An 11231-nucleotide genomic window follows, 5' to 3' on the forward strand; every position below is an offset into this window, starting at 1 on the left:
ATGCCTAGGGCAAGTTCCATCTGGAACAATCCTAGCCAGCCCCACAGCCCACCTATAAAGGGAAAACGCCGTGTTCCTCCTCTATTTTATGACACCACTCCCAGTACTACTTCACTTCCAGTCACGTGTGTGTGTATGTGTGTGTGTGTGTGTGTGTGTGTGTGTGTGTGTGGACGGGTTCCCCCACCAAGCAATTCTCTAACAGCTCTGTGGACACCAGCTGGGGATCTTACAATTTAACTCAATTCTGGCACTACTGATGTGAAGAGAGCATCCGATCCCACAGGCCACGGGCTCAGTCCCACAAGACTGTCCCCACTTCAAGCGCCAGTGTCAAGTCCAGCTTGTCACCTGGGCTTCTGACCCACTGGCTGAAAAACAAAGGTTCCCACGACCCCCTCCTCGGGTTCCATCATTTGCTAGAGTGACTCACGGAACTCAGAGAGACTGTTTACTCGCTAGTTTACCAGTTTATTATGAAGGACACGACTCAGGAGGAGCCAGGTGGCAAGTATGCCGTGGGCAAGGCACGAGCTCGGAAGCTCCATGCTCTCTTCGGGGGCACCACCCTCCCAGCACCTCTGCGCAATGAGCAACCGGGAAGCTCTCGGAACTTCATCCTTTTGGTTTTTCATGGAGGCTTCACTATGGAGCCATGACCAATGACACCATTGGTCGTTGGTGAGTGATTCAACCTCCAGCACTTCTCCCCTCCCAGGAGGTCCGGCGTGGGGCTGAAAGTTCCAACCCGCTAATCATATGGTTGGATCCCCTGGCTACCAGTCCCCCATCCTTAGGTGCTTTCCAAAAGTCACTTCCTTAACAAAGTTAGGTGTGGTTGAAAGGGGCTTGTTATGAATAAAAGAAGACATCTTTATCACTCTCACTACTTAGGAAATTCCAAGGGTTTTAGGAGCTCTGTGCCGGGAAAGAGTATAATTTATTATAAATCACAAAATCACACCACTCATCCATGGGAACACAACTCCCAAAGCTCCCATAGGACTCCCTCTGGAACCAGAGGACAACCCCCACCCCCCCTACCCCCCGCCCCCTAGTGGGCCTGCCTAAGGCCTCTGGCCACACCTTCTTCTGGGAGGCGGGCCCCAGGGAAGGGAGGGAGACCCTGGGCAATCCTGTGATTGGAGGTGTCCAGAATCCTAGAGCTGTCCCTTCTGGCTTAAAGAGAGCTTCTCAGCTCCTACCATTGCAAGCAGGAGAGTGAAGACAGGAAGGCCACTGGGCAGATCTGTGCAGGTAGGAGAGGACTACAGCAGCTCTGACGCTGGAGCCCAGTCCTGAGAAGAGAGAAGGTCATTCAAGGACGGTAAGAGTTCCTTTTCCCAGCCCCCACTTGCACTGCAATGCCCAGGAATGGCAGCTAGTTCCATGGGTCCCTCTGTCCCCACCTACCATGGCCTAGCGTCCCAATCCGCATGCCCCACACTGCTTCACCCTGTAGCCCTCCTCGCTGACTCCCCCTATCCTTCTCTGGCTGCTGATGGTCCATCTGTCTCTTCTTCCTCACCTCTCCAAACCTGGGGGGGTTGCAGGCTTCCAAGCCCGGGCAAGACCTCGCTGCCAGCTTCAGGTGGAGGGGTGGCTCAGCCTCGGCCAGCTGCTGAAGCTTTTCCAGGTCATTCTCTCCACCCATGGGATACCCGTTCACCTCCAGAATCACATCTCCCATTTGCAGCCCTGCCCGGGCCGCTGAGCCTCCTAGGGTCACCTGGTGGCGAAGAGAGGGGTGACAGAACATGGGATACCATGGAAAAGTTGCTGGACGTTCTAAGACCTTGGGCGGGAAGCAGACAAAGGCTCATCAGGAGGCGAACGGTTGGAAAGATCCAAGGTCCGTGGGGCATAAGTCACCTGGGAGATGAAGATGCGAGGCTCACTGGCCACACAGCTAAGTCGGAAACCATAGGCACCGCCAGGCCCAGGATACAGGGAGCACTGGTGGGAGCCGCCCGGGGCAGGAGGCGTGGCTGTCCCGTCATCTGGTAGGTCCTTGGTTTCAACCAGAGAGGCTGAGCAGGTTTCCTGGGGAGAGGCAGGAGCCTCCATGCTATCCAAGAAGAGAAGTGGAGACAAGCGAACCTGGAAGGAGGCGGACAGAACGGACCTGTAGCTTCTCCCTCCACCTGAGCCCTGCTCCATCCCTGCCCGCACTCTAGCACCCCCCCCCCCCCCGCCCCTCATTCGCACCATGCTGAAGAAGCGGTCAGCCTTAGGGTCGACAACAGTGAGGGAGACACAGGAGCCCTGCGCCCGGATCCTGGACACCGTCTCCTCATGGCCCAGCCCCTCCACACTTTCCTCAGCCACAGCCACCAGCCGGTCCCCGGCCTGCATCCCGGCTTTCTCAGCTGGTAGTCCTGGGTCCACCTCCCACAGGAACTGTCCTGGGACATAAATATCCTCATCGCTCCTCCTGCAACTAACTCCAGCATCAGCCCAGGCCACCGTGGGCACGCAGAGGGACTGAGCGTGGGGGGACGCCGGAGGAAGAGGAGGAGGCTCAGGGCTGGGGTCTTCTGTGCACGGCACGTGTGCCCGCACCTTCCCGACCCATCTCTGGGGCTCCCACTCACCAGGGCGACCATCAAGACCTTTCTCCTCACGAAGCAGGAACCCAAAGCCCTGGGGCCCTTTCTTTAGGTGCAGACAGCGGGGCCTGGTGGGCAGCGCCCAGCCCTCTGCCAGGGGCGCAGCCAGGGGCATTCCCAGCTGGCGACACTGTTCCTCCACCTCTGGCCCTGCTACCAGCAGGGTCACTTGCTCTCCACTCTGCCAAAGCTGTGGGGACCCAGCGGGGCATCAGCATCAAGCACCTGGGTAGGGAAGGCAGGGGCAGGCCCTCCTCATGGCCCCAGAAAGGAGGCAGCACGGGTGGGGGAGAGCAGAGCCTAGGACCAACTGTAAAGGGCAGGATGGCCGGAGGTACAAGGTCAACTTTGGAGATGAGGTGCGTGGGGGAGGAATCGGCTGCCTGAGGCAAAGCCCCGGGCCCCCCCCCCCCCCGCCCCCCGGTGGGTGAGGAGGATGAACAGGGAAACTTACAGCCATACCTTTCTGCTGAGTTGGCTGTAAGTGAAGTTCTCCACGCTGACCCCGTTCACTTCTAGCAGCCGGGCCCCCGGGGGCACCCCTGCCCGCTCCGCTGCTCCTCCGGGACTCAGCACCAGCCAGAAAGGACCCTGATGGCCTGGAAGCCAAAAAAAGCAAGTTTCGGTCCACTGGCTGCCCAGAACAGGGCGGAGATCCCCCTCCTGCCCCCCCGCCCCGCCCCGGCCTCTAAGCTCACTGTAGGTGACACTGAAGCCAAAGCCACTGTCATCTTTCACTACGTGGCATAGTCGGGGTCGGACCCGCGGGCCAAGAGGAGGACAGAGGTGGGCACTGTTGCCCTGCTGAGCTTGAGCCACGTCATGCACGTGCCTCGCCAAGACCGTCAGCAGCACCCGAGGACCGCTAGCCCGGATGCGGCGAACCACCTGAACAGAGGGCGTGGGGGATGAGGTCGGGGCCAGCTCCTCCTGCCAACTCCCAGTCCCTGGAACCTCCATTTTTCACGCCGGGAGCCAGGGTGAATGGCTCCTTCTGGACGCCTTCACCCAACCATTCCCACCTGGACAGCCCTAGATCCTGGGAGGTGGGGGAGGCTGAGGCTTGGGTGCTGCCCCCTTATATCCAGGGAGGTGACCGACTGGCTTCTCTCTCCCTGAGGTGCTATGGAACGTCCTTCTATTCCACAGGGAGGCCCCCAGCCCAACCTCACCACAGCATAGTCTTCACATTCCACGACGTGGTCATTCACCCCCAGGATCCGGTCCCCTTCCCGAAGACCCTGGTGCTGGGCGGAGGTGCCAGGCTCCACCCTGCACACCACAGGCCCAGCCCTGCCCAGCTCCTGCTGCAGGTGGAAGCCAAAACTCCTGCCTTCCTCTTTGCTCAGCAGACAGAAACGAGGCCGCTGCAGGCTCCAGAGATCTAGAGGGGGAGGTGGGCAACAGAAGAGGGGGAGGGGAGGGGACAAGGCCCACATACAAGTCACCTCGGCCTGGCCGACGACCCTGCCCTGGTGATAGGGCACCCGGCAGGCTTCTACCCAGTTAGGTGTTGGGCAGTGAGGCCAAATACCATGTGGGCAGAGTGGTTTGGACAAAAGAAAACAGCCAACCCCCTCCTACCTCCACGTAGTTACTCCCCACCAAGGCTATTATCAGAGGGAGGCAGAGTGGAGTGGTTACCAAGGAGATGGGAGGCCCTGAGGAGCTGTGGTATCTCTGGGGAAAGGGAACGGTTGCCCAGGGCCAGGGGGTTACCAGAGGGGTCGTAGTCTTCAGCCAGAGAGAGGACAGGATTATCAATGCCCCACTTTGGATTAAACTCAAACTTCCTGCAAGGAGGCGAGGGATGCAGGTAGGAGCAAGCTGACATCTGGACTCTGGTCCCAGCCTCTCCTTGAGATGCTAATGGCAGCTGAAGAGCCTCCCCACCTTGGATTCCCTCCGCCTCTTGCCCCAACCCTTCCCAGCGCGGCACTTAGGCACTTACCGAGTTAACGTTAAGGAGGCTGTGTCCTGAAGACCTGCTATGTAAAGAAGGGAGGAGGGGAGGAGGGGTGCATTCTCTCCCTACCCCAACTCCTCTTCCATGTCATTAACTAAAAGGACTTAGGAGAACCCCCACTCTCAGGGTTTGCCCCTCCATTCTGCTCCAAAAGGACCTTCCCTTCTCCTCCTAGTCCCTGGCACAGAAATCTGAGCATATCAGGAGAGGGCGTGGACCAGGAAGACAGACCTATCCACTCGCCTCTTCTCTCCTAACTTGGGTCTCTTTGCCTCAGGGCTCCAAGCCTCAACAACAAGTACACCCTGGTCCCCAAAGCCTCCGTCCGCCTCCCACCCTGCCCTCTCACTGCCCTAAAGCCCCCACTGGAGGGTTTCTCCTGGCCTCCTACCTGTAGCTGCCTCCATAGTTGGACCAGCGACCCGGTGCTCAGGGTAGGGACAAGGTTCATCAAAACCAGCTGACCCTCCCACCTAGCCCGCCACGTCCCGCCTCCTTAAAGACACTGCCTTAGAAGCTGCGGGGTAATGGTTAACGGGAGGACAGTCTTCTCCTCTGGGGAAGTCTGCGTGTTCCTCCTGCCCCCATTCCTGGGCCCCGGACTTCCTCTGGAGACTCCGCTGCTGTCTGGGCTTCTGCTCTGGGCAGACAAAGGCAGATCACCTGCTCGTGACTGTAATTCCGAGCCTGGGATAAGTATGTTGGAAAAGGTGATAGGAGTCCTACGGCCCAGCATGGCCTCTGCCCACCCCCAGGATCTTATTCATGCCCCCCCTCACCTTGGCCCTCACTGCCTCTGAACCTAGTGCCCGAGAACCACCTGCAACAGAAAGTGGTCAATAGTTTACCACAGTGACCAAAAACAGTACCCTTTCTTGAAAGCACCAGGCAAGGAGGAGGCCACAGTAGGTGAAGACGTAGCTTTTAATGGAAGCACGGCAGTGCACATGGCCCTCAGAGCCACCGAGCACAGGTACGGTGGTGAGGAAGGGGACGGGGAGGGGAGGGGAAGGCACCAAAGCGAGAGGAAAGTGGCTGCGGGCATCCTCAGGGTCCTCTGAAGAGCAGCAAGGCAGAAGGGGCAGGCCCGCGGACACAGCTGGATGGTGCACCTTTGGCAAAGGCGACTTAAGAAGTGCGCCCCCTGGTGGCATAATCAGAAGCTCCCGAGAGGAGAGAGGCCAGGTTGGCTGCGCGGCAGGGCAAGTGGCCACCAAAATGCCACCTGAAGGAGTCTTTCTCAGTCTTCCTCGCAGAACGGAGAGGAGGCCTGTTTCATGACCCTGGAAATTCCAGACTTGGGAGCCATGGGTGGACATGGGACACCTGAGAACCCATCCCTTCACCTGCAGCCCCAGAGGGACCTTTCTGGAAGCAGTAGTGCAAACCAGGAGGCCACAGAGGGAAGGATCATGGGGCAGGGTCACACAGCTAGGTGACTGCCGCCCCTGCTTCAGCTTCCCAGGCCTCCCAGCTGCTCCAGGAGGGCCCTGACCTCACCCTCCACTCGCAGCAGCTGGGCCTTCCGCCAGGGGTTAAGGGTGGCCCCTCGGCTGTCTTCCAGATCACGAAGCAGAAGGTCAAGGTGACGCCGGACGCGGCCCCGATCCCAGCTGTTGAGGTTCCGCTGGACTTCACTAAGGATCACCGACCAGTACTCGGACACCACTGTCCCCTCTGTCAGCGACACCACGACCCGAGCGCCCCCTTTAGCAGTGCCGCTCAAGTCCCGCAGGGCCTGGCGGCCCCCTGAGCTCAGCTCATTGAAGTAGAGGCTAGGAGGAGAGAGAAGAGAAGAGGCCACTCAGCAGAGCTCTGAGATAGAGGGCAGAGGGTGCTGGACGGAGAGCGGAATTCTCATAACTCATGCCCTGGCTACGGAAGTGATGGGGCAAGTGTCTGCAGTGAGCCAGAGACGGAGGGTGGTGGCCAACAGGAGGCAGGGATGACACCTGAATTCAGCAGGACCAGGGACAGTGAGAACGGGGCCACCAGGACCCTAAGAGAAACGGCAGTCGGGGACCCGGGCCGGGTAAGGGCCAATCACAGAGGGGTGGGTTGATTCGGAAGCCGGCCCACGAAGATCCTCGAGAAGGCAGGGACAGAGGACAGGCCGTAGGGCAGGAAAAAGGCGGTGGAGACAGGGAGGGAGAGCCGGAGGGCTGGGAACAGCTTCTGGCCAGGGTGCGGCGGTGGGCCCAGGGGCCAGACTTACTGCAGCAGCTCCAGGGAAGGGTGGTCCCGGGCAGCCTGGGCCAGGGCCAGGGCCGCCGTGTCGCCAGCAGCGTTGTAGGCCACGTTCAGCTCCTGTAGCTGTTGATTACGGTCCAGCTGGGCAGCCAGCAGCTGCAGGCCCTCGTCCCCGAGGCCCGTGTGCAGCAGGGACAGATGCGTCAGCGAGCTGTTCCCCACCAGCCCCTCCACCAGCAGGGCCACGCCAGCCGCTGTCAGCGGGTTGTTGGACAGCCTATAGCCACAAACACCCCGAGGTTATGAGGGACAATGGCAGGTGCCCCTGCAGTAGATGTCAGGACCCGGACCCAAAGGACACACAGCCTGGGGTGAAGGTGAGCCCCTAAAGAAATGTGGGCCAGGAGAAGAGAAGGAAGAAGCAGGGGTGCGGTGTGCACGGCAGCGGAGGGAGAGCGGGGGTGGGAGCCGGCTTCTCCTCCTCCCTTGACTCCCCTCTCTTCATCGTTACTATTTCTCCTCTTCCTCCTTTTCTTACCTGCCCCCCCAGATGCCCCTGCCCCGGGGCCCTCCCCCTCCTCATTCACCTCCCCTTCCTCCAACCAGGCTTCTGGGTTCCTAGTAAATCGGTCAGCACTTTGGAAGCATCTACTGAGCGCCCAGCATTAGGGTCATCCTTGCGAGGCCACAGGGAACATCCTGGGAGGGCATCCGTGGCACTGTTACCAGGCAATCGGCCTGGGGATCATCCCCCCCTACCACCCCCCCCTCCCCGCCCCACATGCTGGTTTTAGCCGCTTGAGAGGCTTTCTGAGCACCTATTCCTGGCAGCATCGTTCCTTTACCCTGCTGCTTGTACTGGACCTGGGGAGAGGGGGCAGGCCGGGGTCTAGGCTCCACCCCCTTTACCAGAGTACAGGTGGGCCAGCGCCAGGTGTGAGCGCACCCTTGACTTCAGCCTGCCACCAGGATGGCCAGAACCTCCCTCCAGGCCCCCCGACAGAAACACTCACCGCAGGGTAGTCATCTGGCACTGGTCATGCAGCAGCAGGTCCCGGAGGACACTGCAGGCTTCGGGGCCCAGGCTGTTGAGTTGCAAGCTGGAACAGCAGGTGGCCGGAGGGAAGGGGAAAAGCAAGGCAGGAGCTCAGCATGGAGCCTATCCACCCACCGTGCCCTCCCTCCCATTGCTCATCACCTCCACACACACCAGACTTCTTCATCCCACCCCCTGCTCCTTCCTCCCCACCTTTGGTCTCCCTAGGACCTTCTCTTCCCGCCCCTTCACCCCCAACCCTTTCCAGTCTTCAGGCCCGTTGCCTGAAGACGGGTCCTCACCCCAGCTTCCGGGCACGCAGGAAGACAGGCATGAGTGTGTGCAGCCCAGCAGGGTCCAGCTGACATGAGGCCAAGTTCACCTCGTCCAGGGCATGCCTTCCGCTGCCCAGGACGGCCGCCACCACCGTGCACTTGAGGGGCGTCATGCGCACACCCGCCAGGTTGAGCTGGCGCAGGGAGCTGAGCACCTCGGCGGAGAAGCGCTGATTCTGGAACTCGTAGTGGAAGAAGAGGTGGTCAAGGAGCTCAGACGGGGGCAGCGCCTGCCGGCCCAGCTTGCCCAGCTTCTTCTTGATGGCCTGGGCATTCTCCAGGGCATCCAGGGTCTTGATGGGGCGGCCTAGCTGAGCCAGCATGGCCCGGTTGTGTGCAGACAGGAGCCCCCCCATGAACATGGGGAAGAGCTCAAAGACCTCATCCTCGGGAGGCTCGTCCGGGTGCCGCCGCGGGCCCTCCACGCCCAGGATACTGGCACCCATCTGGTCCAGGACGTCGTCGTTGTAGTAATCCTCCTCTCGGAACATCTCCAGCACCATGGCCTGGGCCACCGCCTCGCGGCTCTTACCCACCATGCGCCCAAACACTCGCGGCACCACCTGGGAGAGCGCGCAGGGGAGGAGCTGCAGCCTCGCACGTGCCCGCTCAGCCTCTGAAGCTCAGCCGAAGGCGCACTCTCCCTGCCCGCTCCGGCCTCCCCATCCATCCCAAACCCGCAGCACCCTTTGATCATACGACTCCCCCCCGCTGCAGCACCTGCCATGGCTCCCCAATGCCCATGTGGAATAGAAAATGTGTCATGATTTGGCCCCAATTTGACCTTTCCAGACTCACCTCTCGACACTTGTGCCATACACATGGGCCCTTAGGAAATTCTTTTTCCCAAACACCCCTTACATTTGCAAGCTCAGGGGTGGGAAGAAATAAGCATCTGCTGTGCATTTTGTTTGGTACCCGGCTAGGGGCTGCGAAGACATCCCCATCCTCCACAACACCAGGGTCATCCCAGCAATGATGACTGACATCGCTCCTGTTCCTTGGAGGCCCTGCAGGATCTGGTTCCTGCCAGCCACGCGGCCTCCATCTACAGACCTCTCACACTCACACACTCTGCTTCTGTGCTTTTGGCTTTTCTCATAATTAGGATTTTTTTTTTTTTGACAGTACTACAGTTCTCTTCCTTCAAAGCTGTACTCTCTTCCTGGGGTGCTGCCCCCTCCCCAGTTCTTCTCCTGGCTGATCCTTCAGGGATCAGATTAAATGTCCTTCCTGCAGAGAGGTTTTCCCTATCCACCCCGCCCCCCAAACCAGCTCCCCCACTTATATACTTTCACAGCACCTGGAACTTCACTTTCTAGGCACTTACCACAACTTTAAATTACATGGTTATGGTGACCTGTTTGTGTTCTTACTGGAGGACCAGAGAGGGCAGAAACCGGGGTTCTGTTCATTTTTCCTTCCTCAGAATCTAACACAGTGCCTGGCACACAGCAGGTGTTCAAATATTTGTTGGAGAAATTAATGTTTGGGCGGATTTGGGACATCGGCACCCAGCCTCGTGTTGGGGCCGAAAGGCAAGAAGGAGCCCAGACCTCTGGCAAGGAGTTACGAGGCTATTTTGTGGCAGCTTCCCTAATGACTGGTTTTGTTTTTTTCACTTTTTTATAGGTGAGGTTCCTGCCATGGAGTTTCAAGTGCTTCTCCCTCAACAGTCACCTGGTGACCAAGAGGAAGAAATGTCACCCAGGGAAGCTGAGTCAACAGGCTGAAGAAACAGATGGGACTAGTCCTCTGCTAGGCAAGCCTCCCTCCCAGGGGGCTCAGAGTTGTGGTGCTAACCATAGGGTGAACCCTGTCAGGAGACCACAGCCTCTCACTGTAATCCAGAGCAGGCAAGCCCATCCTCAAAGAGGTGGGCTGGCCTCAGCAATGGCCATTACCCCCCTGTCTGAGGCAATGATGGGAGAAGGGGCAGGCTGCCTGAGCCTGTTTTTCATGTTTAACAAACATTTAAATAGAACTTACTACGTGCCAGGTCCTGAGAATGAATACATTTAATCCTCATGTTAGGCCCATGATAGAGATCGTATTATCCTCATTTAACAGAGAAGGACTTGGAGGCACAGACAGGTTAAGTAATTCGTCCAAGATCACACAGCTAGTAAGTGGCAGTGCCTGGATTTGAACCCACGGAGCTGGATTACTGAATCCCTGTTCCTAACCCCTATGCTTTGCTGCCTACACAAAGGAAAACCTGTTAAAATTTTGCCAGCACTGACCAGGGCCTTGCCTCCTCAAGACGAGTTACCAGAACATTCCTAGAGAGGACCAGGGTTACCTAGCAAGGCACCGAAGCTTAAGAGAAATATTCATAATACATCAGTAAAGTTTGACAAGAGAGCACAGGGTTCGGAATCACAAAACCTGGACTCAGATCCCAGCTACTCCACTATATGAGTGACCTTGGGTGAATTACTTGGCCCCTGTGAGCCTCAGCTTCTTTATCTAAAAAGGAATCATAATAATATTTCATTTACGAGGCACCTGGTAGACATCACCAGAGGGTGGATCCTTCCTCCCCTCAAAAACCTAGCATATCCGCCCTGCTCATAACACAGTCCTCAGGCCTGTAACTGGAATTCTGGAGCAGGCCTGCACTGTCCTAAGTCAATTACCAATGCCATTTATCCTCCTGGTATAAATGAATAAAACGGCATCTGCTTTATAAACTTGTCTCTGGTGATGTCGTTAGGATGAGTCATCACTCCCAGAGTCTAACCACCTCTAGGGGAACAGATACAGTGGAGTTTCCGGGCCCGCAAAGCAGAGGACAGACCCTAGACTGTAGCGACTCCCGCCTCCCGCCAACAAAGACGAGGAGATGCAAAACTACAATCGTCATTAGGGTCACAGGACATGATTAAAGGCCCTGTGCCCTTCCATCCTCCTCCCAGTCTTCAAGCCTTGCACAGCCTGTGGTTTCTCTCTCCCCTTCCCTTGTGTCTCAATCCCACGGAAAGCCAGATTGCCCAAACCTGAAACCAGAGTCAAGAAGAGGATTCATGGCTATGTAGGAAGTAGCAGTTGCCTCCTGGGAGAGGTGAAGGCGGGGGCGGGGGGGGGGGGGGGGG

The 11231-nt window shown here is 58.2% G+C and overlaps 2 protein-coding genes across 4 annotated transcripts in view; both read right to left on the reverse strand.

The window, feature by feature from the left end:
* Window positions 1–445: 445 nt before the first annotated feature.
* NHERF4 (NHERF family PDZ scaffold protein 4) lies at window positions 446–5442 on the reverse strand. Of its 3 annotated transcripts, none has more exons than XM_081799309.1 (12): window positions 5355–5442; window positions 4967–5215; window positions 4561–4597; window positions 4329–4402; window positions 3782–3993; window positions 3308–3497; window positions 3072–3208; window positions 2595–2799; window positions 2209–2405; window positions 1873–2100; window positions 1529–1729; window positions 446–1298 (listed from the first exon to the last, which is right to left on the reverse strand). In XM_081799309.1, the coding sequence occupies exons 2-12, from the start codon at window positions 4980–4982 to the stop codon at window positions 1269–1271; spliced, it is 1527 nt and encodes a 508-aa protein (XP_081655435.1). In that variant the 5' UTR covers window positions 4983–5215; window positions 5355–5442; the 3' UTR covers window positions 446–1268. The 3 variants fall into 3 exon arrangements, with proteins under 3 accessions (XP_081655435.1, XP_030890765.2, XP_081655436.1); XM_031034905.2 differs by having other exon boundaries at window positions 4967–5248; window positions 5355–5396; XM_081799310.1 differs by lacking the exon at window positions 5355–5442 and having other exon boundaries at window positions 4561–4594; window positions 4967–5337.
* A 38-nt stretch (window positions 5443–5480) lies between these two features.
* NLRX1 (NLR family member X1) overlaps window positions 5481–11231 on the reverse strand; it is an 11362-nt gene continuing 5611 nt past the window's right edge. Inside the window, exons 7-12 of the mRNA XM_081797356.1 lie at window positions 11136–11191; window positions 10880–10884; window positions 8104–8758; window positions 7779–7865; window positions 6791–7042; window positions 5481–6350 (exon numbers count right to left, since the gene is read on the reverse strand). Of these exons, the coding sequence (XP_081653482.1) occupies window positions 6029–6350; window positions 6791–7042; window positions 7779–7865; window positions 8104–8758; window positions 10880–10884; window positions 11136–11191 (1377 nt within the window). The 3' untranslated portion in view covers window positions 5481–6028. The remainder of the gene's footprint in view (window positions 6351–6790; window positions 7043–7778; window positions 7866–8103; window positions 8759–10879; window positions 10885–11135; window positions 11192–11231) is intronic.

This window comes from Leptonychotes weddellii, chromosome 11 (assembly GCF_054177405.1).
Source record: "Leptonychotes weddellii isolate Sample4059 chromosome 11, ASM5417740v2, whole genome shotgun sequence".
In the NCBI taxonomy this organism is placed as follows: Eukaryota; Metazoa; Chordata; class Mammalia; order Carnivora; family Phocidae; genus Leptonychotes; species Leptonychotes weddellii.

What these genes read in the sequence shown, in the direction of transcription:
- NHERF4 (XM_081799309.1), bottom strand. An exon ending in TGGCTTCAGTGTCACCTACA is followed by an intron (nt 3,209 to 3,307) that starts GTGAGCTTAGAG and finishes TTTGGCTTCCAG; the next exon opens with GCCATCAGGGTCCTTTCTGG. An exon ending in ACCCCCCCAGGTTTGGAGAG is followed by an intron (nt 1,299 to 1,528) that starts GTGAGGAAGAAG and finishes CTCTCTTCTCAG; the next exon opens with GACTGGGCTCCAGCGTCAGA.